At 39.1% G+C, this 27,557-nt stretch overlaps 1 protein-coding gene across 1 annotated transcript in view; it reads left to right on the top strand.

The window, feature by feature from the left end:
- Nucleotides 1-486: 486 nt before the first annotated feature.
- LOC122814370 (zinc finger protein 135-like) overlaps nt 487-27,557 on the top strand; it is a 187,565-nt gene continuing 160,494 nt past the window's right edge. Inside the window, exons 1-3 of the mRNA XM_044086955.1 lie at nt 487-1,003; nt 11,574-11,669; nt 25,038-25,379. Of these exons, the coding sequence (XP_043942890.1) occupies nt 761-1,003; nt 11,574-11,669; nt 25,038-25,379 (681 nt within the window). The 5' untranslated portion in view covers nt 487-760. The remainder of the gene's footprint in view (nt 1,004-11,573; nt 11,670-25,037; nt 25,380-27,557) is intronic.

Raw genomic sequence — 27,557 nt, 5'->3', positions numbered from 1 at the left:
TAAATAAATGTAAAAGTAATGTCTGAAAGCAATTATTTAGTTTTATGTGGACATAGACTTGTTGGGGCTCTCAAGCTAATGTTTGCTGAGGCCCCCAAATTACTTACAGCATCCCTCTGCTAGTGGAATCCATAGTATTGGTATTAACTGGCTGCTGGAGAAAAGATGTTAAAAGATGAGGCTATAACAGTGAATGGAATTATGGAAAATATGTAGCATAGAGCCACAGACATGCAGATGAGTATACTTGAATTCATGCATTTGAATTTTCATAAAGTGTCTCTGTTTTATTCATTTCTATGTGAATATTTGCTAGGAATTTGTGGACCAGTGGTATACCACAATTAAACACTTGTGTTTTTAAGGAACAGGCACTCATTATGGCATAATACTAAGATCTGAGGTTGTTGCCACTTTAAACAGAGGCGGTGACTTCCCCACACATTCTACTTCCTGTTCTCTGAAAATGAAACCAAAAAAAGAAAAACAATGTAATGCATAATGCCCACTATCCATCAGCAGCATGTGCATTAGAGGCTGTATATGACAGTTTATTTGTTCAGTGATTCTAGATCATGGACACCAACTTTGCAGGTCCTTTGTTAGCAGATTTTGATTTAAAAAAAAAAAACACACACACAAAACCTTTCAGTCTGGCTTGTTGACAGGAACTTCCTACCAAGAGGTACACAGAAAAGCAACTACAACCTTCCTATCCATTGTGTAGAGAAGAGCTTTTGTGAATCCTGTACTGACTGAAATGATTCCAAGATCCAAGAAATTGAAGTTAGAGGATCTAAACCAGGAAACAGACTGCAGGGAGAAAGCAGAGATGCTAAAAATGTGTGTTACAAATGTGGGAACAGAGCAGTGCTGTGGGGAACACAGACGGAGACTGGAGTTGTTCTGTCAAGAGGATGAGACATTTATCTGTACAATGTGTGTTCCCAGACATTCCAGGCACAGTTTTGTGCTCCTGCATGAGGCAATCAGTGGGTATAAGGTAAGGGACCCTGTCTATTAAGTAACATTAAGTAACATTAAGTAACTTGTTTATGGTATGTTTTCTGAAATGAAAAGTGGATAAGACTTGAGCTGTTTTGTGGCTAGTGAATGCGTGCCAGAAAAAAAAAATACTACTAATAATAATAATAATACACATCTGGGAGCACAAAGTATGTTTTATGATGTATTTCTTCTAGATGGTGAATAAAATTCTCATGCTGTGAGAAGAGAGAAGGGGTAGGGAATGAAGTGGGAGGGAGAAAATGATATTACCCATACAGAAGATTGCAGTTGTTTCATCACTGGTAACAATTGATAGTGGGAAAATTCAGGGGTTGCGTTACTAAAAAAAAAAAAAAAAAAAAAAAAAAAAAAATCACAGGTATATTACTATCCCAACATAACTATGATTAATAGTAGAAAACATTTAACAGACATATCTGATGCTTTTATTCTACTCGACAATTCTTTTTTTTTTCATTCAAGTGTAATTCACTCAGGAAAAAAACAGGAATATTTTTACTGTATGTAAAATGTAAACAGCACTGCATTCTCTGGCTGGAGCATTAAGAAAAAACTTTACATATCAAATCTAAAACAAATAAATAATGCAATCATTCAGTCTTGCAAAAAACATTTCCAAAGAAATTCATCCTTGTGGCCCGATGCTGAAGAAGTGATTTTCCGGTTTACCTTTTTGGAACTATAAATCTAATGCTATTCTTTGACTGGTTAACCAGTGCATTCATATAAAAAGTTGCTGTAGATATGGCCACCTTAGACTTTATCAAGGGTTACCACCTTTGTAACAGGTGAACAACTGACACAGCCCTGCCCTTTGCCTCAGTTATTTCAGTAAGTGACTGTGCATTGTTTCTGTAAGAATGAATAATCATGTAAGAAACAGTACTGAAAAGAGTAAATAATATAATAAATGCAACAGATGAGCAAATATATAAACATTTTGCGCATACTAAAAGTTATTTTATGACATTACTATTCTGCTAGTTGGTTTATGTATTGAACCTGTAGAATGGTTTCAGAAAAGGCCGCTGCCAGAGGTGAGCCTTCATGTGGCTGCTACCATTGGTGGTGGTCCTTTCTGATTCAGAGTCAAGCCCACTACAGTGATCCTATACAGTCTGTAGGATCGGCATGGGTGACTTTCCCCTTGGCCGAGGTGTATGCTAATGAGGAATTCCAGGGGAGCAGCCTGCGTTGTTTGGCCATGTGCTTTTCCCTGGAAATGCCTCTGTGAAGGCATTAACTGAATTGCTTGGCTGTGTAAGTTAGCTCAGCTGGCTGAGTTAATTAACATGGCCAAAAGTTCACGTTCACCTATCACTGCCAATTGTTAAGATCGTATTATAGGCAAGTGAAGGGAAGTTTAGCAGACAGGTAGTGGTTTGTGTGTGTGTATGGGTATGTGAGTGTTTGCAGAAGGATAACTGATATTAGGTGAAAGAGTGTGTACATGTATCTGCCTGGGTGGACAGAGTAGGGAAATAGGCGTGGTACATGCACGTGTGTGTATGCTTGTATGTATGGGTATTGGTGTGTGTGTGTGTGTGTGTGTGTGTGTGTGTGTGTGTGTGTGTGTGTGTGTGTGTGTGTGTCTTTCTCTCTGTGTAGTTAGAAAGACCGTCACACCTCTAAACTCCACTAGACTAAAGAGCAAATCCTGCAGTATTGGGTGGGGGGGGGCACACTAAACACCAAGGATGACCTTTACAATTACTAAAGTTATTAAAAAAGTAAGTAGGAGAAGATATTTGCAGCACGGAAGATGAATGGACAGGGAGGGGGCCACAAGACACCAGGGGAATATGACACTAAGTCACTTAAAACCTTTCCAATCTTGATTTTTTTTCACCCTGTATCCTTAAACACAGAAAGCAGCCCTTTAAGGCTTTGCACCAACCCTAAACACCAGGAGGGATGATTTAAAGTACCCCATAGGTTCATAGGTAGGTACTAGGCTATTGGCCCTAGGGCCTATATAAGCCTAGCCAAAAAGTTACCCTGACTTTCGCCACCCAAGAAAATTATTTTCCTGTGCCCCTGTCGAGCAGAGCCTCAGAAGTGATCCCCGGGGTGAATTTCCTATCTCCCATCCAATCATCAAGATTTTTCTTGAAGAGTGCTAATGAGGAGCTCTGTTTGACATAGATGGGTAGTCTGTTCCAGAGTATGGGAAGTCTCTGGGACAGGAATCTATCCCTCCAGCATGTTCTATTTATTGTGGTGACAAGGTTTAGGCCCCTACAGCATGTGTAGCTCGGAGGGATTGGGATTTCTTTAAATGGAGCATGTCCAACAGCTCTGGGTTTGACATAGCTTTGTATATTAGGCAGAGATCGCCTCTGAGTAGGTGGTATGCGACAAAGTAAAGCTGGAGTTTTTTGAGAAGGTCTGCATAGGGCATCTGTTTGAGGCCAGTAATCCTCTTTGTGAGGTATTTCTATGGCCTCACCAGTTGTTGTAGATGTCTTGTAAGGCACATACCAAAAGGGGCGCTGTACTCTATAATGGGTCTAATGAGTGATGAGTAGAGGGGAACAATGACCTCTTTTTTTCTGGATGAGAAACCTTTTGGGATGAGGTGTGCCACATAGAAGGATTTCCCGACCACTGTTGCAATGTGATTATCAAAGGAGAGACTACTGTCCACCTGTGCCCCAAGGTCTTTTATCACACTTTCGGTGTTAAGTAGACTACAGCCTATGTGGTAGTTCATGGGTACAGAGTTTTTACCAAAGGGGATGACAATGCACTTTTTGGCATTGAGCTTCAGGCCATGGCTTTGACACCAGGCATCTGTCTCAGTGAGGCCCTTTTGTAGGATGTCCACATCGTTAGGAGTTTCGATTATGGCTCCTAGTTTTCAGTCATCTACAAACTTTGCTAGCCAAAGACCTTCTGTGTTAGTCTGTACTTCAGAGAAGTAGATACCAAACAGGAGAGGACCCAGGACTGAACTCTGTGGTACTCCACTTGTCACTGGTCTGAAGTTGGATTTGGAGTTTGCTACTTTCACAGTGTGGGTTCTGTCCATGAGCCAGTTGGCAACCCATCTTGTGACATAGGGATTTATGCCTAGTTTAGTGAGTTTATCTATAATTCCAGAGTGGGGGATGGTGTTGAAAGCCTTGACGAGATCTAGATAGGCTGTGTGAACCACCTTATCCTCATCTATGGCTTTGGTGACTGCTTCAAAGAAGTCTGTCAGGTTTAGGAGACATGATCTGCCTTTTACAAACTCGAACTGGGTGGGGTCCAGAGTTTGGAGATTACCAGTGTCTTTGTTTATGAGTTCCATGACGATACATTTCATGGCCTTGCAGACCAGGTTCGTCAGGCTAATAGGGTGGTAGTTCCCGGGGTCCGTCGTGGCTCCCCCTTTGTGGAGTGGGATAGCTGTCTCGGTGTGCCATTAAGTGGACACAAAGCCTGAGGTGAGGCTATGATTGAACATGGTACTTAGGTGGGATGCCAGTTCGTTCTGTAGTTCGTGTAGAATGCAGCCTGGGATATTATCAGGTCCCATGGATGCTGTGTTCTTGGCTTTGGAGAGTGTGTTTTTACCTGTGCAGCCATGATTACAGGAACTTTGCATTCTTCCGGTGTAGAGATGGGCCCTCTAGTGGGTGAGAGGGGGTAAAGTTAGCACTAAACCTATCTGCTAGGATGTTGGCAACATCAGTTGGTTCTGTATATTTAGTGCCATTGTGCTGTAACTCAGAGCAGATCTGAGTGTTGCCATTGAGAGTCTTGACATAGCTATAGAATGCTTTGTGGTTATCTTTAGAGTCAGTGGCAATTTTGTTTTCGTAACTAGCTTTGGAGGATTTTATGAGGGATCTCAGCTTCTTACTGAGGCTGACCAGGGAGCTCCTCCAATCATGAGATTTTACTCTTTTTTGCAACAGTTTCTTTCTTCTGTTGTAGAGTTTGTTTATGGCAGAGGACCACCTGATAGGCTTCCTTTTTTTGGAGGATAGCATCCTGGTTCTGTTAGGGATAGCACGATCCATGCACTCGTGTAAGTGCTTATAAAGTGCAGTTGTGTAGGATTCAGCCAGGCGTACCTCTATTGTCCGTCTGCATGGGTGTCATGAAGTTTGCAACGTCTGTCTTAAGAAGTGTGAAGTTGGCTTTGGAGAAGTTTTTTACGGTGGTTTCCCTAATGGGGGGTGGGGGCAGGATGTGGATGTCTAGGGTGATTAGCTTGTGATCGGATCTGACCAACGAGGAATTGACCTCTGGTGTGGAACACCGGTCGCCCATGTTGGTAATAACCAGGTCTAGGATATTGCTGCCCCTGGTGGGGGTTTGAATAAGTTGATCCAAGGCATTGGAATTTATGAATTCCAGAAAACGTTGAGCAGAAGAGTTGGTACATGAGTAGTTTTCCCAGTTAATGATGAGGTAGTTGAAATCGCCCATTATTAGGGTGCTGGGTTGTACCCTAATATCTTCCAGTGTATCAAGAAATGAGGAGTGGGAATTCTGGGGCATGGTGGGGGGTCTGTAGCAAGTTACAATTTGGATTGCGGTCTTGCCCAGAGTTAGTTGCACTTGGATAATCTTGGATGCATTATGCTGTGCAACTAGCTTGGAGGTGTGGATATCTTTAATGAATATGGACATGCCTCCGCCTTTTGTGCTTTGGTCTGGGTTAGGTGGCCGAAAGGGGTGGTATGAATTATAGCTGGTAATGTAGGGGTGCTCTCTAGAGATTTCTGCCAGGTCTCTGTCACTACACAGATGTCAATGTTCTTCATTTTAAGGAGTGCCTCGAGTGAGTGCATTTTGAGGTTTAGACTTCTAGCATTGAGTAGCATTACCCTCAGATTTTGCTTGCTTGTACCCATTACGGTGGTGAATTTGTCATTTGAACCTTGCCTAAAAAAGGCACTATAGGGGTGGCAAGAGCCTTAGCCAGTATCCAGAATACCAAGGGCGACAGGTGCAGGCCATATCTGGCAAAGCATCGTGGTCTGTCGATCATGTCATCCCAGACAGACAAATACTGGATCCCCTTAGAATGACACCAGAAGCTTAGCCAATTGTTGAAGTCAATCATTTTGTCCTTGTACTGTGGTATCATTCTGGGTGATGGCAGGATGCTACTCAGGGCTAGGGTTATACCTGCCTGGGCTACAAGATCGGAGAGATCCTTCATGTCTCTTTTCATGTAGTCCAAGGAGGTGTCTCAGGTCATTCACACCAACACGGACAATGACAGAGTCATATTTGGGGTCTATATCAGCATTTTGAAATTTTAAAAGTTCGAATCACTAAATGTCGAACATTAGTGATTGAACTCTTAAATTATCGAAATGCTGATAAAATAAAATTACAAACACGAAAAAAAAAAAGGTTAGGCAGGGGGGCAAGCCCCCCTGCACCCCACACACCCCGCTACTTAAATATACCAACTCCGAGATTGCACTACATTGACGTAAATGGAAATCTCCCCTTACGGAGATTTCCGTTTACACATTCGATGTTCTGCGCTTTCGTTATTCTCGAGTCGGCAATATCAGATTCGATATTGTCAGACTTCAAGATGCTGATACAGACCCCATATTTGTACTTGTTGTGGAGTGACCTGAGTGCGTGCATTATGTGGCAGATTCTGGCACACGACAGGCAGCCGACAGTAACTTTCTCCTTGTTTAGCCTGGTGAGTGGAACATCAGTGTGCCTGACTATAGAGTCACCTATGATTAGAGTGTTTGGTACGTTGTTATGCCTTATGGGCTGTGGTTGAGTGGCACACTGAGTTTGTGGGCTATGTTTCATTTGTTTAAACAAAAATACAAAAAGTGGAAAAAGAGCTTCAAACCTGTATCCTGGGGTACAGAGAGCACTCCTACTGCATCAGAGCTTTGTCCTTCTGTAATAACACTAGGATCAGACAGACTATTTCAGTGCTACCCTAAGGCACTTTAAAAAGTAAAGATAATGGGGGAAGCTTCTGATCTTTTACTTCATAGTGAAAGGAACTTCTTAACAAAGTAGATATCTAATCCTCTACAATAAATAAACACTTCACAAAGGCAGACATGATGTTTTTTGGAACAGTAACACCTCTATGGAACCAATTTCAAGTGGCATTATTGACTGAAACAGAGAGCGAGTTACTAGGGATAGGACAGATATAACAGGCAAAATCAGGAACTTTCTGTAAAATCAGGGACAGCTGACAGGGAATGAGGTTGCATAAGTGGGGGAGGGGGGTGATATGCCTCTACACAGCCCTGATGCAAACTTCTGGACAAAACAGGGATGAATGCTATATGATAGCAGAGAGAAAATTTAAATATTACTCTGAAAAAAGTTTACACATTATTGAGGCATGTCTGTATTATTGTAAGTATGACTGCTGCTGCATTCATTATTTTTGCTTAAAAATGTACATGTTCTAGCCTCTGCATCAGTATATGAGAAATTGCTGATGTTAACTTGGCAGTCATAATCCTTTTTTTTTTTCCCAAAACTGTTCAATGCACTTACTTCATGATACAACCCAGTAAACTATGGAATCCTGCAATGATAGTGTTATAAAGAGTTATTTTGCATTGATATGTCAAGATTTTGGAAATGCTATGTAAAATACCTTGATGGAATAATGTGGGGCTCCACAGATGATATGTTGAAATTGTTTAGCTCTCTGGTACAGATGGCTAAAGCTCTAACTGTGACTCTTGTAACACAGGCTTGATTAGTAATCTGGGTGCCACCAGAGCCCACTGGGGACAGTGGCAGTGAGTGGCCTATATTTTCTCACCCATCTTTTGAGGAGGGAAGAAGCCAGATGCACTTCAATTATGATGCCTGGCACTGATGAGATAAGCTGCACCTGGTACATGTGGTCAAGCTGCATTCACAGAACTGCAAAACAGCACTTGTGCTGCAGCCAGCATGTCTGAAGGTGTACATGCATTGTGTGTTTGGAGTTACTGTCCTACTAATACCAGCATGTGTGGCGGCATACATGCATTGTGTGTTTGGAGTTACTCCTCCTATGCCAGCTTACATAACAAGAAGCCAAAGGGAGTAGAAATTAGGTTGTATTAAGAAAAATCCTTTGGGAAGTAATGTGGATGATGGCACACCAGGGAGCTAAGTCATCATCCACACAGTTCTAGTGAGAGGTCTTTATTCCTGAGCCCCAAAGAAGTACAGGTGACACTCGACTAGGAGAATAAGCTGGGTACTTTTACCTTAGTACTCAGGGAGCTACTCAGTCAGTGTAAGTGAACAGTCTCAGTACTACAAGAAGCCAAATAAAGCATTTGTCTGTGGTAAAGCTGGATTACACTGCAGTGTTGGTTAAAGATGTGTGACCAATTAAATGAGACAGTATGAGACAGTTAGCAAACAGAAGTTAAGCAAAGGGTGAAAAGGTTACACAGACAAACCATTCAGTAAAAACAGCAAGAAAGACTCTGCCAAACTACATCCTTCACTGAGTAATATCGTAAACCTGCTCCTGAAGGCCCATGGGATACATGCAAAGGACCCCTTAAGGATATACTAGTGTTTTGGCCACATGGCTTCGTAATACCGATTTACTTTTTAAATCTTTATGGGTACATTTAGACCAGTAAAGCTAAATCTCACTGGCTGTAGACATCCCATGGTTCAACAATGCTCTTCAAAGAATTACGTTACCCAAAGTTTATAGATTTTGTATGCTATATTTTTTCCGTCCTGATCGTCTTCCCGCATGCGTGGTATTATTGCATTGTTTTAAGCAGCACACTGAACTATTTGGAAATGCTATCACTGTTCTATAAAGGGGATATTAGTTGAATTGTCGTTGTATTGTGGAAGAACACTTTTTTGCAGTTTCTACGTACACAATGAGTAGGGCATTCTTATTTTGTAGTTTAACTGTTCAGTCTGAGAACATTGCCTTTCCTTTTCAGTTAGCGTTCACAAGTATTATAACCTGACCCATTTATATTTGGGATGTACTTTTCTGATGTCAAAGCTGATATCAGAAGTTTGTGGCTGACTGCAGGCTTGGAGTTGTCATGAACTCTCCAGCTGACTCCCAGATTTTCCATGAGGGCATAACTTATACCTGTTGTACCACTGCTATCTATTGTCTCTCTGTATATTCCACACACGTCCTTCTAGTCGACCTTTTTTATCTGTGTTAATCTCATCATTGAGCATATGTTTTATATTGTGTTACTTTGCAACTTCTGTTGTATATTCCACACGTCCTACTTGTTGACTTCTTTTTGGCTGTGTTAATCTCATCATTGAGCATATGTTTTATATTGTGTTACTTTGCAACTACAATTGTAACTGTTGTACTTATTGTCGTGATGATGTTCTCCTGGGCCTCCTCTGAAAATGGGCGTCTGGCCCAGTCGGACTTTTCTGGTAAACAAATGTAAAATAAATACATAAATAAGTGGTGCCTGGACCATGGCTTTAAATTAAGCACCAGTTAACATAGTGTATCCTTTTGGCAATCATGGGCACATGTGCACCTATCATATAGACGACACCCCCTTTGAAAATTCATAGGGTGATTAGGGACCCATGCACTTTTGTCAACAATAAACTATCCTTTGCTCACTAGGAATTTTGCTATCATTAGGAAATTCTGTTATCTAGCTAGCCTGATTATCAGAGGTATATTTTCCAGATCAAAAGAAGTCATCAATCTTCTGTATTCCTTCCTTATCCAATCCATAATAGAAATACCACCGCTTTTCAGGATGTACTTGGCTAATTCTTTGACTCAGCTCGAAAGACTGCAGTGTCTCCTCACTGGGAAATCAAGAACATGTGTTCTTTGTGCTATACAGACTGCCTTAAAGCACTTTCTGTTTTCTCTGTATCCTGCTGACTCTTGAAGTGGGACCTCTACTGGATCCTTCTAGTTTTTGCCTTGAAGGATCCAGTCGTATTTGGCCTTCTGCACATCTGGAAAACAAACAGTACCTTAAATACCTGCTGTAGGGAAGTGAATTTCGACTGCACCATAAATATGACCTGCTGGTGTGATAGATGTCTATCTCAAACAACCCCTCTCTTATGGAATTGACGTCTCTTAGATGTAAAGTGAAGTGGCTCCATAAACCTCTTCAGGTGCAACCTGCACAGGTAAATGGGAAACCAGGAGAGTCACCTTGATACTGTCCCTTAAATCCATAATAAAAGGGGGACAAAATTAGGCAGTAGTCTGTTTATGTTGTAGGCAACTGAAGAAATGGGACCTTGAGGCTAAGTTACAAACTGCTGTGTCTAACCAACAGCCTAGTATAAACCTTTGGACCTGTGATCTAATTTGTGCGATTAATATAGGTTGTATGCTAGCAAACTGTCTTTCGATGGAGTTAACTTTCATGTGAAATATATTTTAATACACAAAATTATCTCGTAACTAAGGACAGGTCAGTACTGAATGAAGCAATTCAGTGTATGTATTTGCAAGAAGACACCATTAACCATATTAGTGAAAAACTAATAGCCCACATAATTGTCCCAGCAGAGTATCCTCAGTCTATATTAGAAGCACGAAAATGCCTAAAGCGAATATGGAAACAGCGACACATATTCATCGAATTGCATTTAAGCGATTCGATGAATATGTCATAGGGCAAGGAGATAGTTCGCCAACTTCACGGAGTTGGCCTTTCCTTCCCTATAGTGCGATCTCGGAGTTGGCAAATTTAGTTAGGGGGGGGGGCGAATCCCCCCACCTGTTTATGAGGTAAAATTTTTGTTTTTAGCGAACGGCTGTGTAAGTTTTTCCATAGGGAAAAATTTACTTACGTGGCCATTCGCTATTTTCAGGTTTTGTGCATTATGTGTTGACTTTTATGTAGTCGCACATATGCACTTTCAGTCTTATAATATAGACCCGAGTATCCCTTGGGTAGGGACATGGGCTGCCAAGTGTCCATAGAGTCCTTACCCATCAAGTGATCCTATTTCTGATTATGACTGCATTACACAAAGAACTGTGTTTACAGATTTTGCTCAGTATTTGTCCTTTTGGTTATAGTTGCACAATGACCACACCTATTCTCAGGTTTTCACCCACCAGCCATTTAAACATGGGATTAAAGGAAGTGTTCAGCTTGTATATATAAGGTTCATGAATACCATAGGGAAAGAAAGAGCCTTTTTTAGAATAGGACTTAACATTTCAGTTTAAAATCCTTCAAGGTATCATTAAATGAACACATAAACAATGTAGCTGAATATGTTTCATGGTGCAGGTGAAACCACTTTTTTGCCACACTATGACTGTAACATGTACAATTGCTTGTCATGTTTTACTGAGTTGTTTGTCATTCATCCCATATCTTTTTATACTACCATTAGATTTCCATTATCCTCTCTGTATGTACTATTTCTAATGCTCCTAATTCTGTATTGCTGTCTGCAGCGTAACTCCTGTAATATTTAAAATCTGGTTGTGATTGAAAATGATCAGAACATTTATAACAAATTAAATGAGCATACTTTTATTTTTGCAGTCCACTTTCAAGTTTGTATAGCTTAATTACGTTGTTTTTTTTTACCCGCAGGACAAACTGAAAATTGATTTAACATCTCTGGAGTTCAGAGTGAAACATTTTAAACATTTGCAAATCAAAAAGGAGAAAGAAATTGCAGACATACAGGTATGGAGTCTTTAATTATAGATGTCTTGAATATAAAGAATGATGAATGCATTAGAGCATCAGTTGCACATTTTAGATTGCCATCTTGTTAGTTTTTAAAACACAGTTTATGCCATGCATATTTTACTGGTTACTGGTGAGCAAAGTTTGAAAAGCCTGTTGTCTGCATTGTGGCTTTTTGTCTTGACAACTGGGCAGTAATGAAGAGTAGAATTGTCCAGAAATTTTTAATAAGCAAGTGTAAGATACTCCAACTAAGCCATCCAACATCTCGGAAGCACTGCTTAAAGTTTATTTTATTATTGTGTAGATTCATAGGTAAGTACTAGGCAGACAGTCTGCAGACCATTTCAAGCCAAGTCAAAAACCCTATTCAGAAATTTCCTCCAGCTTCAAGTAGAGCAAGACAAGAGAGCCTAAAATTCTTCTTTGGTCTGTCCATCCAGTTATCTAGGTTTACCTTGAAGGTTGCTACTCTGTTTGATATTTGGTGGAAGTTTGTTCCAGAGGGATTTTCTGGGATATCAGTTTAAGGTACAGTTAGTTCTGCAATGGAATTGGAGGTGAAATAAAGTTGGATCTTTCTTAGCTCAAAAGACTAAACATGATCTCCATGTTTGAGTCTGTAAGAGACTGAGTACAGCGAAAGGGATGTCAGTCTCTCCTGATAACTAAGATTTTTGAGGCCACTAATCTTTTTAGTTATGAATCTCTGAGGTCTCTCAAACTGTGCGATGTAGTTAGAAAAATACATGTCAAAAGGTGTATTATAGTCAATTGACTATAATGGGTATGTTAAGATATGAGTAAAGGGGAATTAAGACTTCTTTGGATTTAGTGGAGATACCTTTCTAAATTACACAAGCCAGATAAAAGTTTTTTTTTTAAGGATTGTGATGACATGATGGTCAAATGATAAGGAAATATCAACAAACAAGCCTAGAACCCTTACAACAGTGTCTGATTGGAGTGGTGCATTTCCTGTATGATTAGTGAAACTATTCTGTTTACCCGAATGAATTGTGCTTCATTTTTTACATTTAATTTGAGACCATTACCAGTTGTTGACCTTGTTTTCTCTGTTGCAGTATTTGTGAGTCAGCTGAATATTGAATAGCAACAGCCAGTTAGTTGTCTGCGCACTTAGTTAACCATAGGCCAGGAGTGCTGGGCTGAAGGTCTGCAAAATTTCTGCCAAGTAGGAGATGGCCTAAAACAGTTTTTTTATTCACTAATGATATTACTTATGGCTCACTTAAACTTAAGCTTTCCTTCTACGCAAATGATATTTTATTACTCCAGTCAAAGAAATATCTCACAGTCCTGCAATCTGAATTCCAGCAATCCTTCTTTAATCTTTGTCAGTGGTCAGAGCAAAATACACGGCAAAGTGGTGCACCACTGGTAAACCTTTTACTTTCAGAAGTGGCACCTGTGACTCTAACTACATGAGTCTGTCAGATGACGAGTTAACTATCCACCCCACAGTGCAAGGATTTATACTCAGAATTGCAAGGCTGTCAATAATGCCTGCATGTGGGAATAGCGTCAAAGGCCCTGGTTAGGTCCAGATATTCTGTATGCAGTGCATAACTGCTATCCACGGCATCAGTTACTTTTCCAAAGAAATTAATGAGGTTAAAGATGTCCAAATTAATGTATGTTCCATTTATTTGACTCTGTTTTATGTGAGTCAGTTAATAAAATTAATTAATGGTATGTTCTAGAGAAGCCATTCTGTGTTGTGGCAGCTGGTCCAGCCTTAGCAAGTGTGGGGCCCAATTGAGTTATGTTTGGGAAGCCCCAAGCCACAACCCTCATCACAGAGTCCCAACCCCTACAGCTATTCCATGTCCTTCTACAGTTCTTTGCATTTAATTTGGAGTTTATTTTGCTCTGACCACTGACAAAGATTAAAGAAGGATTTCTAGAATTCAGATTGCAGGACTGTGAGGCATCTTTTTGCCTGGAGTAATAAAATATAATCTGCATAGAGGGTAAGGTTAAATTCAGGTAAATCATAAGTAATATCATTAATGAATAAAGGAAACAATAATGAGCCTAAAACAGAACCTTGAGGGATATCTATTTTTAGTGTTCCATTAGTGGACATCCGGTTGTTAGAGTAGAACTGAAATGTCTTGCTGTCAAGATAGCTATGGAACCAGGTAAAGACATTTTCTCCCAAACTGAATTTTTGTAACTTGGCAAGCATTTTTTGTGTTCAGTAGTTTCAAAGTCATGGGTCAAGTCCACAGAAATACTGGCTGTAAAAGACAACCATTTGAGTTACTATAGATAGTGTCATTTGCTGAGACTATAGTGGTGGTTGTGCTAAACCTATTTTCTGTAGCCATGCTGTCTATCAAATAGAATTCCAGAGCTATTAGCATTGTTAAGCAGCTGCTTAAAGAACTTTCTCAAAATACTTTTGCAAGAGAATAAAGAATAGAGAGAGGTCCATAGCCTATATGAGTTTTTGGCTGGGGTATCTTAGAAGATATATAATGATGGCATTTTTCAGGGCTGGTGGAACAATTCCTGTGGTAAGTGAGAGGATATAAATATAAATTAGGGGTTCAGCTATTTTGCATGCTGCTTTCTATAGAAGTAATAACCATCCTGAAATACTATTTGTCAAATTCACATGGTTATTTTTATCCAAATATGTCTTCTGCAACATTTCTGTTAGCACCCTACATTTCTTCATATAATTCAGTACTCTTTCCTTTTTGTTTATACCTGTAAGGCTATTCACATTCCAAGATAATAGGGACAGAGTAGCCATTATGATTGCCCTATTGTAATTGACAGTTCTTTAGAATGTGTATTTCCAAGTTTTGTTTTGCATAGACACACACTTTTGGCAGACTGGTCTTTTTTATAGTTGTTTCTTCTCATTTTTTATAGTTGTTTCTTCTCATTTTTATATCATTCTATCTCACATTATTCAAAACGTTTTGCTACAATGAAAACACTCAAACAGAAAAGTAAGTAAATTTTCTGAAATCCTCCATTCCCTATTAACTTAGGACAAAACACACACAACTGTGTACGTTTTCAGTAAATAAAGTTCAACACTCCAGATGGGAGCAACTGCCTCAAATTGACAACTTCAAATACAGGCATTACTTAATCTAAAATTAAGGTTACCCATGCTAAAGCCTGTGTTCCCGCTTACACTGATTGCTGTCTGTGCTTTTGTTATCTCTGTTCCTTTCACAAAGATAGGAGAGAAAACTTGTGGCCAGAGACAAGTCATAGTGACTGAGAGAATATGCCATAGTGATGACACATTCCTGCTGGTGGAAATCTTTCTCTGTGGCGAGAAAGCAATCTCATGTTCTGCTTTAGTATTTTCCCTGAGAAATGTTTGGATTTGTGTGTTTCTTTATCTGTAAGCATGGCGGCATTGCTGCAGTAACTGGTGGACTGACAGATGAAGACTGAAAAACAGCTGAGACATTTGCAGCAGTGGGTTTTATGACTAGATAACAAAGCTGCCAACTCAAGAGCTGTCCCACATAGGGATGTAAAAGAAAATGATAGTGTTAGCTATGTTAAATAACTGTTAGTGTTGATATAAATGGGGATTAAATTAAAATAAAATAACATTTTGTAACTGGACTTTTATTTTATAGAATCTGGTATTTGTACAACAGATGTTAAAGTTTTTGCATGAACTTGACAGCAGCAGTAAGTAACAATGTAAGAGGATTTAGCAGTAGATCAGTTTTTGGTTCATAGTACAGTGTTTAAAAATGCAACCTTTATTTCTAAAGCTGAAACTTTAGGAAGGAGTATATAATTTTAGTGAAACAAAATACAAAGAATAATGTGTTAATTTCTTACAAATGTGTAGGGAAAGGCCACTTTGCAAAGTTGTGTAATATGTGTTCCATTATCTAGAATAACTTGAGTGTACCCAGTGTCACTAGGTTACAGTGTTACTAGGGTACTGTATTTTTAGAGGGTTGAATAATTCAAACACTTCTGGATTCTGGAACCACAATTTCCTTTATCAAGGGCTGTTTGTGGTATAAACATAAGAATATTTACAATAAAAAAGTAAATTATTTCGTGACATGTCTGGGAGATCTTTGCTACATCAGACTGTTTATATGTGCTATTATGTGTACTAGATACATTGTGTAACCCATCCTGTCCTGTCCTGAGAGGGTTGAACTCTGCTCTGCTTGAAACAGGGCTGTAAAAATGATGTCCTGCGTCTGTATCCCCTGACATGGCCCATAAGTAAATATTTGGAAAATATTTTTCCCATTTTCAAGAACTATGCAAAATGTGGGATGAGGGAGAATTCATAGATACATTGTAGAAATCCGATGTACATAAACATGAAGACAGAGCAGTAACCTGATATTCACTGTAAAAATGGGGAGGATAGTGAGCACAGCAGTGACAGAGAGCCAAAATCTGGAAAAGGGAGTTGGCCTGGAAAATACAAAATAAATGAGCTTGCTCACTTAGTTTCAGCCAGCAAGAACAAAATCTGCAGAGGTATGAAGTTTAAACACCAAAATATTACATCTTGCTGAGATTGAGGCGCCTTTAGATGTAAGAGACGTCAGAGTACTGCAGTCTGGCAGGATGGACCAACATCTAAGAGTAAAAACAAGTAAAAGTAAGAGAGATGCGTACTAAGCCAGTGCAATTTCAAAACTTTACAAAGCAAGGAGTATGTGTAATTGTAGCTTGACAATGGTGCAGGGTAGAGAGCAGAGGAATATTTGCAGGTTGAAAGTCTTGCAGGGCAGGAAATGTAAGTGTTTGGCAATACTGAGAAGAAGAAATCTCTCACTGAGAAAGCACACCCTATGGAAGCAAGTTTAGGATAAAAAAAATGTACAAGCTGGGTTGAATTTTGAACTTTTGTATCAAGTTAAAGAAAACCTTGTTAGAGGAGAATATATGAGAGTTCAGAGAAAGTAGCTTACCCGTAACAGGTTACTTCAATGTAGTTAAAGAGTGAGAGAGAGAGAGAGAGATAATACCCAACCAGATATCTAAACCACAAAGAGTATAACAGAAAAGTCAGGAATCTTGGCATTAGTTAATTATAAGCAATGCCAAAGTAATATAGGTGGATGCAATTTATTTTGAGATGTCCTTTTCTGAGGGATATGGAGTTAGAAAAGGAAATGGATAATGCTAAATGTATTTATTTATTTATTTTATATTTGTTTACCGGGAAAGTCCGACTGGACACAGGTCCATTTTCAGCAGATGCCCTGGGCAGCCAGTAGTGAAGTAGAGCTAGAGCTGTATGAAAAGGAGACAAAAACAGATGTAACAAAGTCTTGCTGTGAGTAGGCAACAGAAAAAAATTAATATGAGCAAAGTATAGGCTTGGCAAAGCTGTGGGTGCATGTGCGTGGAGAATGTGGGAGGTAAGGATATTTATTTATTTTTATTTATTTATTTATTTTACATTTGTTGACCGGGCTAGTCCAACTGGATAATTTCCATTTTCAGTGGAGGCCCGGGGAGAAAAGCTCCACAGAATTAAAACAAAGGTTATACAAAATTGAAGATTAACTATGAGATCCTTTAACAGATATTAAGTTACCATGGATAGTAATTAGTCTGGATCAAGAAAAAAATAAAACACATAGAATACTATTTACGTATTGCAAGAGACATTGATTATATCTAGAACTACACTCCATACAAATAATTGCATACATATTAGTGTATATACAATATATAATTTTTTTTTTTTTTTTTGAGACAGTAGAAACTGTAGAGTCATTAGGATGTTTGAGAACACAGAGAAGGATTGTAGTTGAGAAGTGAGGAAGAATGATAGTAGAAGGTATTAGGTTTCTCAGTCGGGATTGGTACAAGAGCAGAGCCAGAAGTTTGTAAGATGTGCAAGAAGTTGTTTTTTAAAAAGATTAAAGGAGCCTATTGAGGTAATGTGGGATGGGAGGTTATTCCATATTTTGCCTACTGCGTTGGGAAATAGGCAGTTACCTGCAGAATTGGTGATTCGAGTTGTTTTGACTTGAAGCTTTTCTGCAGAACGTAGTTGTTTCAGGTTATTATAAGGGCTCAGAAGATTAGTGAGGGCTGGTGTTTTAGATGGTTGATATAATATGTTATGTGTTATTAGGAGTTGTTGATATATAATCTTGTTGGGAAGTTCCAACCAGTGTAATTGTTTTAAGTTTAGACAGTGGTGTGTTCTATACTGGGATGCTGTGGCAAAGCGAGCTATATTGTGGTAGGATGTCGTAAGTTTCTTTAGGTTACTTTTTGAGAGGTTAGTGTAGATGGAGGAGGCATACAATAGGGTCGAGATGAGATGTGTTTGTGCTAAGGTGGTCCGTGCTTCAGGTGTTAGGTAGGGTTTGATTCTGTATAGTGTGCCAATTTTTTATTGAGTGCTTTTATGGTGTTGTTGATATGGTAATCATAGCTTAGATTATTATCAATAGTAACACCAAGTAGTTTGGTTGATAAGTCTGGGGAGATGAGGGAGTTGTCACCTGCAGTAATAGAGAAGTTAAGTTGTGTAGATTTGTATGTAGGTGAGAAAAGTAGTAGTTTTGTTTTCTTGGAATTGAGGAGAAGACATCTTTTTGAGAACCAGTCTTCGACGATAGAAAAGGTAGCTTGTGTGAGTGAGTGGAGTTCAGATTGAGTGGAGGCTGTGCAAATAATTGTGGAATCATCTGCATATTGTATACATGTAGTGTTTTGGATAGATGCTTGGAGGTCATTAATAAAGATAGAGAATAGGAGGGGCCCTAGTATGGATCCTTGTGGGACTCCTAAAGAGATAGGTAGTAGTGAAGATAGACAATTTTTCCAGAGTACTGCTTGTTGCCTGTTTTCGAGATAAGAAGAGAACCAGGTTAAGGAGGAGGTATCCAAAGCAAGATATTTTAATATGTGTAGTAGAAGTGAGTGGTTGACCATGTCGAAGGCTTTTGACAGGTCTAGGAAAAGAGAAGAGGTTAGTTTGTTGTTGTTACGATTACAGTTGATGGTGTTGGAAAAGGAAAGTAGAGCAGTGGTAGTACTATGTGAAGGTCTAAATCCATGTTGAGTATCTGCAAGTAGATTGTTTTGAAGGAGATGGGTGAGTAGTTGTTTGTGTATGCATTTTTCCATGATTTTAGCTAGAGGAGATAATAGTGCTATAGGACGAAAGTTTGAAAGGTCTGTGGCTTTGCCTCCTTTGTGTAGGGGTATGATATGAGATATTTTCCAGATTGAGGGAAAAGTACTTTCTTTTATGGATCTGTTTATGAGGATGGAGACAGGGTAGGCGATAGCTTTGGCTGCTATTTGAAGAAATTCAGCTGGAAGGTTATCAGCTGAGGTGTAGTAGATTTAAGTTTTGTAAAAGAGATTGTATGTAGGAGGTTGGTATGGGTTGAAGTTGCAGGGGTGGAAGGCAGTTGTCACTGTTATTTAAGAGCAGTTGGGAGGAATCAGGGGTTAAGTGGTTAGCTAGATTTTGTATGGAAGTGGTAAAGAAGGTGTTGAAGTTATTGGCTATTAAAGAGGGGTTGTCAGGATCTAAGTTTTGTGGGTTTGGTGTAACTACTTTGCCTGGGGTAAGAAGATTATTGATAGTGGACCAAAACTTTTTTGGTTCTTTTTTGGTTGATTGTTGTAGTTCAAGGTAATAATTTTTTTTATCTGTGAGTATAGCTTTTTTGGTTTTATTTCTGAGTTCTTTGAAGATACGGTGATCGTTTGGGTTTCTGGAGGACCGCCATTTTTTCCATGATTTATTTCTAAGTATAATTGTTTGTTTGGTATTAGAAGTTAGCCAGGGTGCTATTTTGGTCTTTGTTCTAATGATACGTTTTGGGGCATGTTGATTCAGGATGGTCAGGAATGCTGAGTTGAAGTGTTCAACAGCATTGTTGAGTGAGAGATATTTGAGAGGGGTCCAGTTGTATTGTGACAGCTCTGTTAGGAATCCTTCAGGATTAAAGTGTTTTTTTGAATATATTGTTTTATGTGAGGTAGGTAGGTTTAGCTTAGTTTTGGCCCTAATAACATAAGTAAGTGAGTGATCACTAAGATCTTCTGGAAGGATACCAGTTTGGTAGTTTTGTAGGGGAGTTTGTAAGAATCCAATCTAAGGTGGTTTCTTTGTTACTTTTATTATTTATTCTAGTTGGACTGTCAATAAGTTGTTTGAAACCAAAAAGATTTATGTGGGAGGTGGGGTTAGCATTGCTACAAGAATTCCAGTCGATGTTAAAGTCCCCAAGAAATAGTGTTTCTTGAGGGAGGTTTATAGAGAGGTGTTCGAGAAGTTGTTCTAAGATGGGGATATTATTTCCAGGGGGGAGGTATGCACAGATGATGTTTATAGATTTAGTGTTGTTAATTTGTATTTTGGAACCAATTATTTCGGCATTAATTTTTTGGTTAAGGGTAAGGTCCAGAAGAGTAAGCTTTAGTTGTGTTTTATAAAGAATAGCTACTCCACCTCCTTTTTTGGAGGTACGATCAGATCTGAGAATGCTATATCCAGGTGGGGTAATTTCAATGTCTTTAATAGAGGGCTTTAGCCAGGTTTCTGATAAGCATAGGATGTCAAAGTTGTTTACTTCTAGAAGGGCATGCAGTTGACTGATTTTGTTGCAGATACTATAGATATACTAGATATACTATACTATTATGATAGATATACTATACTATTACTATAGATATACTATACTATTATGAGGTAAGGTACATGCCAGGTAAGTGAGCACAACATTAGTTCTCAAGTCACAACATTAATTCTCACTTGCGATGCACTCATAACATTCCTGGGTTACATTCACTTTCTTTAGGCTGTATGTAGCTGTGTGTTAGCTTTCAACAGTGGGAAAAAAGAGGGAGGATAAACATACCAGGTAATTGTAGAGGAATTAGTAGTTTAGTACAGGCACAACCTACAGGGTAACAACAAAGATTCATGCAGTCTATTTAATCATGCAGTCTATTTGTTAAATACCAGCAGCCACAGTGCTAGATGCAGAATAGTTCACAGAGTTAGCATCGCCCTAGTAAATACAATATACATTGAAATTACATAATAGTGTTAGCAAGCATGGGAGAAAGTTCAGATAACACATGTGTGTCCCATTGATTGACCAGAAGTTCAACAAAACAGTTACAATAATCCAGTAAATGCACTCTATATGTGTGTAAATACATTCAGCACAATTCTCACATTCAAAGGCAAAAGTTAAAACAATTGTTGTTGTTGTTACTGTTGTCTTTCGGCTTTTCCCAGTTAGGGGTCTCCACAGCGGAACTCCGGTCCACTAATGATTGACAGTACATTTTGACGAACGCCGAGGTGCCAACTCGATGTTCAACCTTCAACAAAGGCACTCCCATTTACGCATGTCTTTCGAACGCCCACCCAACCGCGGGGAGGACATGCAGACTCCACACAGAAGGCACTCCCCGCACTCCAGTCGAGAATCGAATGGAAGAACCTCTTGCTGTGAGGCAACAACGCTACTGCTGCACCACCGTGGGTAATACAGTGCACAGTAAAACTGCAGTAATAACACAGAGGCAGTACTTTCAAACAAAAAACTAAGCAAATACAAAAACCAAAAATACCTGCATGTTATGCTAAATACATTCAGCACAATACTCACATTCAGAGGCAAAGGTTAAAACAGTGCACAATAACATTGCAGCAATAATATAGAGGCAATACTTTCAAACAAAAACTAAGCAAATACATAAACCAAAAATACCAGCATGCTATGCTAAATACATTCAGCACAATACTCACATTCAGAGGCAAAGGTTAAAACAGTGCACAGTAAAATTGCAGCAATAACACAGAGGCAGTACTTTCAAACAAAAAACTAAGCAAAGACATAAACCAAAAATACCAGCATGCGTGCACACTTCTCAGGGGACCTGTTGTGAAGAGTCCGTAGAAGTAGCAGATCCTGGACTAATTTAAAAATGGTGCCGCAGTTTAGCTGTATCTAGTGTAAATATTCCTCCTAAGGTAGAAGAAGGTAGAAGAAAAACAATTTGGATATTAAAAAGGCAATGAAAGAGTGACATGTTTTCACCCTGACACAGAGGGAGATGAAATCTGTTCAGAAATGCCTTTACAGAGAGACTTGTAGAAGAAGCAGTAAATGAGAAGTAGGTTTGCATCCATTCCGTGGTATCCTTCTGTCCTGGAACAGGAATAGATACAGAAGGAGTGGTGATGATTCACCCTTAAATGGAGGGAGAGAAATGTAGATAAAGTAAGAAAAAGGAGAAGGTGGTGTGTACTGATAGAAGAGGTGACACTGAACAATGTCCCAAACAGATTCCCGTTTAAAATGTAGAGGAAGGGGTTCTACGTATCAGGTTGATGAAGAGAAGGAAACAGAAAAATTAAATGAGGCAGAGATTGAAACTGACGGAGCAAAAGCTTGATGGTGGTCAGGATTCTGTCTGTTATCAGAAGTGTGTTGGGCTAACAGACCAGCAAATACTAAAAGTATAACCGATGTTATTATAGGAAATGAAAATGAGCTAAAGAGATAATACCGAATGTAGAACCGCAGGGAATGTAGAAAGGCAGGAGTCAGAGCTGGATGTGGCGGAGTTAAAGATGTTAAGATTTGCACTGGGTGTGACGAGGGTGGACAGGATTGGGAATATGTATATTACAGGGTCGGTTGGACGGTTTGGAGACAAAGCCAGAGGGACACGATTACATTAGTTTGGACATGTGCTGAGGAGGGATGCTGGATATATTGGGAAAAGGATGCTAAGGATGAAGCTGCCAGGTAAGAAGAAAAAAGGATGGCCTAAGATAACGTTTATGGATGTGGTGAGAGAGGACATGCATGTAGTTGGTGTGACAGAGCAAGATGCAGAGGACAGGAATAAATGGAAACAGATGATCCACTGTGGCGACTCCTAATGGGAACAACCGAAAGAAAAAGAAGAAGAACCGTAAGGGATGTCATTATAGAAAATGAAATGAGGTGATTAGGAATTCTGAATCCAGAATTGTAAGGGATGTCAGTATAGAAATTTGAGGAAATATCAGCACATTACAGAGACATACACAGAAGCTTGAAGAACTATTAGTACTGAAACAGCTTGGATACAGGTAAGGCCCTTCAAAATGGAGCAAGTGTAAGACAGTGAGATAAGAAGGGGAGTGCAACATAGATCTAAGTAGAAATAAGAATTTTTTTTTGGGGGGGGGGGATTTACCGTTTGATGTAAAAGGGTAATGTAAGGAATGAAAAGGAAATAAAGGGCTGGTCTCCACTCAAACTAAGGTAGAGAACCAGGCTGATGAAGAAATTGGACTGAACAGTAAGCCAAATAAATTTTAAAAAGGAGATGACTTCCGTAGTGGGGGAAGTAACATCTCCAGAACAATAAGTCAAAACTGCAGTGCCAGGATGGAAATAAAAATGCATAGTAGTCCTGCATTATGTAGAGAATCGAACCTGTACCTTTTAGCTGAAGAACAGGTTAACACGGAGAATGTAAGAGTTATAGAGTGTGAGTACATAAGTTGTACAGGATGGTGTCTGAGGCCAAGCAAGAGTGACACAGGCATAGCATTTGCCCTTTGCACCAAGTTAAAACTGGTGATGGGTAAAAATTGTGTATTTCAATGTATGCATGTAATCTCCATGATAGCAATTCAGTTGGTATCATTAAAGGTCCTTTTTAAGGAGAACTGACGCCTGTCTTTGTTAACTGACAGATTTCAGCATTGCAGTGAAATTACTGATGGCAGTGAGTAGTGAGTAAGGCAGAAATCTGTAAACAAAATATGCTAAGGAGAAAAGGTATGGAGGTTAGCAAAAGTCACGCAGGCTTTCTGTATAAAAAAAAATGTTCATAAAATAAAAATAAGATGTAAGATTATGTACAGAGCATTTACACAGCATCACTAGAATATAGCTGGCAAGTAAATTTTAGAGTTGATAGTGGGGAAGCTACCAATACTTGGGTTATTCTGTTTGATAGAGGGGAAGAGCTTGTCGGGTATGAAATAGATTAAACTTATATAATGCGTGAGTTAAAAGGAGTGACTTCCATAGCATAACACCAGTAAAAGAGATGTTGCTATTAGGGATCATGACAGAGTTACAGTATAAGATAAAAGGGGTGACATCTATGACACAGGATGTAATAAATTGGAAGTTTCTGTTTGGTAGTAAGACTAGTTTGATGGAGTTACTTTGCAACACTAAGTCAATTTAGTTGAAAACTGCTTCAGAAGGGCAGGTTATACTTAATCCATTCAGAATATCAGAAACAAGATGAAGGATAGTAACTGGGAATAATGGAGGAATGGCTTATGGGAGCTATAGTAGGAAAGTGGTATCTGGTAGAGAATACATTGTGCCCCACAACTGAATTGCCAGGCTATAGAAGACAACCTGTCCTTCATGAGGAGTCCAGTCTCCTCATTTTGTGTTGAGAAAGGGGTGGTAGTTGCATGTGGAGCTTGTTGATATTGTAAAACTGTAACATTATTAAATTCTTGTGATTTTGTACTGTCTTATTGAAAGATGTGTTAAAATATGCATGTTTCTTTAAATATGTAGTCAGCATATAATGGTCAGTCAGCGGGACTGTACCTCAGTATAAAGAGAGTAGCCTGGAAGGTGAAATCGAGTGAGAGAATTCTTCGGTGGAAGGGCAGTGTGATGAAATGTAGTACTGGAAGTATGGAGGGCCCAGTCGGGGCTAGTCCATCTAGCTTCATTTGTAGACTGTGATTAATTTGTGGAATTAAGAGTGAGACCTAAGAGAAAGGTGTGTAGATTTTTGGGGCTGAGAGTGGAAGAAGGTTGTGGAATACCTGAACTTAAAGTAGGGCCTTGGAAAGAGGCCTCTATTTGTTCTGACAGAATTTTCTATGGAGTGGTAAACTTTCTTGACTAAACTTTTATTTTGAAGATGCTATGTATTTATTTATTTATTTATTGTGTGTGTTTTTGTGAAAGCAAGCCTTCTAAATAATTAAATATGATTTTATGTATGTCATGCCTCTAGTATCTTCATAAATTCTGGAATATACATATATATTTTCCCATGTAAATAACTTGTATATGCTAAAGCTTGTCTTTGTATGAAGTATATATCTCCTTCCTACTCCTCCACAGAGCATCCTTGGCTGCTGGTTGTCTTTCTTTTGTAGCCAGCCATACTGGTGGGTTCTGTCTCAATTCCAGTACCAGGTCACCAGTGACACAGAGAGATGCTTTACCTCAGTGTTAGTGGGCTGGTCTGTACTTCTTTTGTTTTATAAGGAAAATGCTTGGATACAGCTGATATTGTCATGTACATGAATTTATCTCACCTCTTTATGTATTCATTGTTTTCCAGGAAGATGTGTTTTCTTTGGAACAATACATTTCACAAGAATTTGCAAAACTGCACCAGTTTCTGCAAGACAAGGAGCAAAAACTCATCCAGCAGCTTAAGAATGAAGCATCAAACATTCTGAAAGAAATGGAAGATGATCTTGAATGCACTGAATATGATGCTATATCCTCCCACGTTGTAGTGTCCAGTGCTAACTCTGATCTTAAGAATAACTGGGCAGAAGTTCTAAAAGACAAGAAAGACACACATGTACCCATTCAAGCTAATATTATGCCCACTATCAAGACGCTCTCTGATAATCATTTAGAGATCAGACAACATAAAGCTGTTGGTTTGCTTACGGTAAGCTTATCTTTCATTATGGGTGGCAAGTGAGATAAAGAAATTATTGTGTGAGTACCGTATCACCACAGTAAATTTTGCAAAGTCATTTGCATAATTGTGAAATAGTTATTCACATTTTTATTATGTCAGTCTCTCTAGATATATGAAAAAAATTGCATGTAACAATAAACTTACTTCCAGTCTCTTTCTTGACATCTCCAAAGCTTTTGACACAGTCTCATCCCTTACTTCTGTCTAAACTTGCTAACCTTCACCTTTCCACCTCCACCCTCAGCTGGTTCACTAGCTATCTGTCTGGATGCGAACAATCAGTCAAATGGCTCTCTTCCCCTTCTCCTTTCTTGCCTATCTCTACTGGTGTTCCACAAGGTTCCATCTTGGGTCCCCTCTTATTCAACATCTTCACCAATGATCTTTTCTCCTCATGCTATCAGTCTTCTCTCATACAATATGCAGACGACTCCACAATCATTTCTGCAGCCAGCAACATCTCTGACCTACACTCCCTAACCCAAACAGCTCTACTTTCCACTGAACAATGGCTTTCAGAAAACTTACTGATCCTCAATCCCACAGAAAACAAACTCTTACTCTTTCTGCCCCACTCTCTTACTCATCATAAATCCTCCTTTGTCATTAAGTCTTGTAATAACACAGCTATCCTACCCGACACCTACACCAAACTCCTAGGAGTCATCATCAACGATGAACTACAATTCAATCAACACATACAGCAATGCATAAAGAAAACACATCAGAAACTAGGTCTCTTATACCGGAACAAAAAATATCTCAATTCCGAGGCTAGACTCACCCTAGGACAAGCACTTCTCCTCCCCTCTCTCCTCTATGCCGCTCCAGTTCACACAAATATCCAAAAAACTACCCTGAACAAGCTCCAACAATCCTACCACAAAATAGCAGGATTCATCACTGACTCCCCAAACAACACACACCACTGTATTGCTTTAAAGTCTCTACAATGGCTAGAACTCCCACAACTACTACATCTCTACCAATTTCACATGCTGCACTCTATGCTCTTTAAACCATCCTACTGTCCATCTTTATCTCTTCTTGTCTCTGTCTACACCCCATCTCGACCCCTCCACACCTCTAATCAACAATTGCTTGATATTTACCACCCAAATAAGTCAGTAAGTAAGCTAATCTACAAACACTCTGTGGCCCAAGCCTGGAACAAACTTCCCCTTGACATACGCTCAATCTCTCACACCCCACTATTTAAAAAGAAACTTAAGACACATTTACTCAATTCCAGAATCTGCCCCTGCTATGACCCTACATAGTTCTCTCCTCCCCCCACATTGGAATCACTCTCTGTTGATCCTTTCCACACTCTGCACTCTGCCTCACTAGTACAGTTACATAGTATTTTCTTAAAAAAATTGCTGTCATTTAACTGTTGTTTTCTATTGTTTACTGCTGTAATGCTAGTTTTATTTCTATTGTTTGCTGTGCTTGTCTACTACTGTAATGTTTTATTGTACTATCTGGAGCTTTTCTCCTCGGGTCTCCACTGAAAATGGGACAAAATCCCAGCTGGACTAACCCGGTTAACAAATGTCAATAAATAAATAAATAAAAATAAATGTATAAACAAATCTGCCATTGATTTATGAATTATTCGATTAATTCAGTGAATTTTTCCATCTAACAAAAAATAATATACTCTGTTATGGCATATGGAGACTCCCCAAGTCCTTCAGCTTTGTGATTCTGTCCCCTCATTCACCATAATTTAACATAACTTTGAGGTAGTAGTGACCTGGGGACTAGTGCATTTAACTTGGGGTGGAGAGCCATGCCCATACGTCTTAACCTACAGACATTGAAAATAGTCACAAAGACCCTTGAAAAGAAGCTAGATCCATCCAAAATTCTGAACATCTAATTGGGATAAAATTTGACTACCAAATAGCCTTCCTGTTTCCAATACAAATGTAGGATACTATTTAGAAATACATTAAAAAAAACAGAGTGATAAAAATGGTGGAAAATATAAGCACATTATCCAAGAGACATTAGAAAATCTGTAGATTATAAAATTCTGTCACACAAGGTAATTTATTTTTGTTTATGAAGAAGGGAGCTATAAGATGCATGTCCTCCTTTCTTTAAATTATTGATACCAATTGTAACAAGATTTCTGCC

The sequence above is a fragment of the Protopterus annectens genome, chromosome 10.part0 (genome assembly GCF_019279795.1).
Source record: "Protopterus annectens isolate FY-2018-M chromosome 10.part0, PAN1.0, whole genome shotgun sequence".
In the NCBI taxonomy this organism is placed as follows: domain Eukaryota; kingdom Metazoa; phylum Chordata; order Ceratodontiformes; family Protopteridae; genus Protopterus; species Protopterus annectens.
The sequence above is the reverse complement of the archived record's forward strand: the minus strand, read 5'-3'. Positions and strand labels throughout refer to the sequence as shown.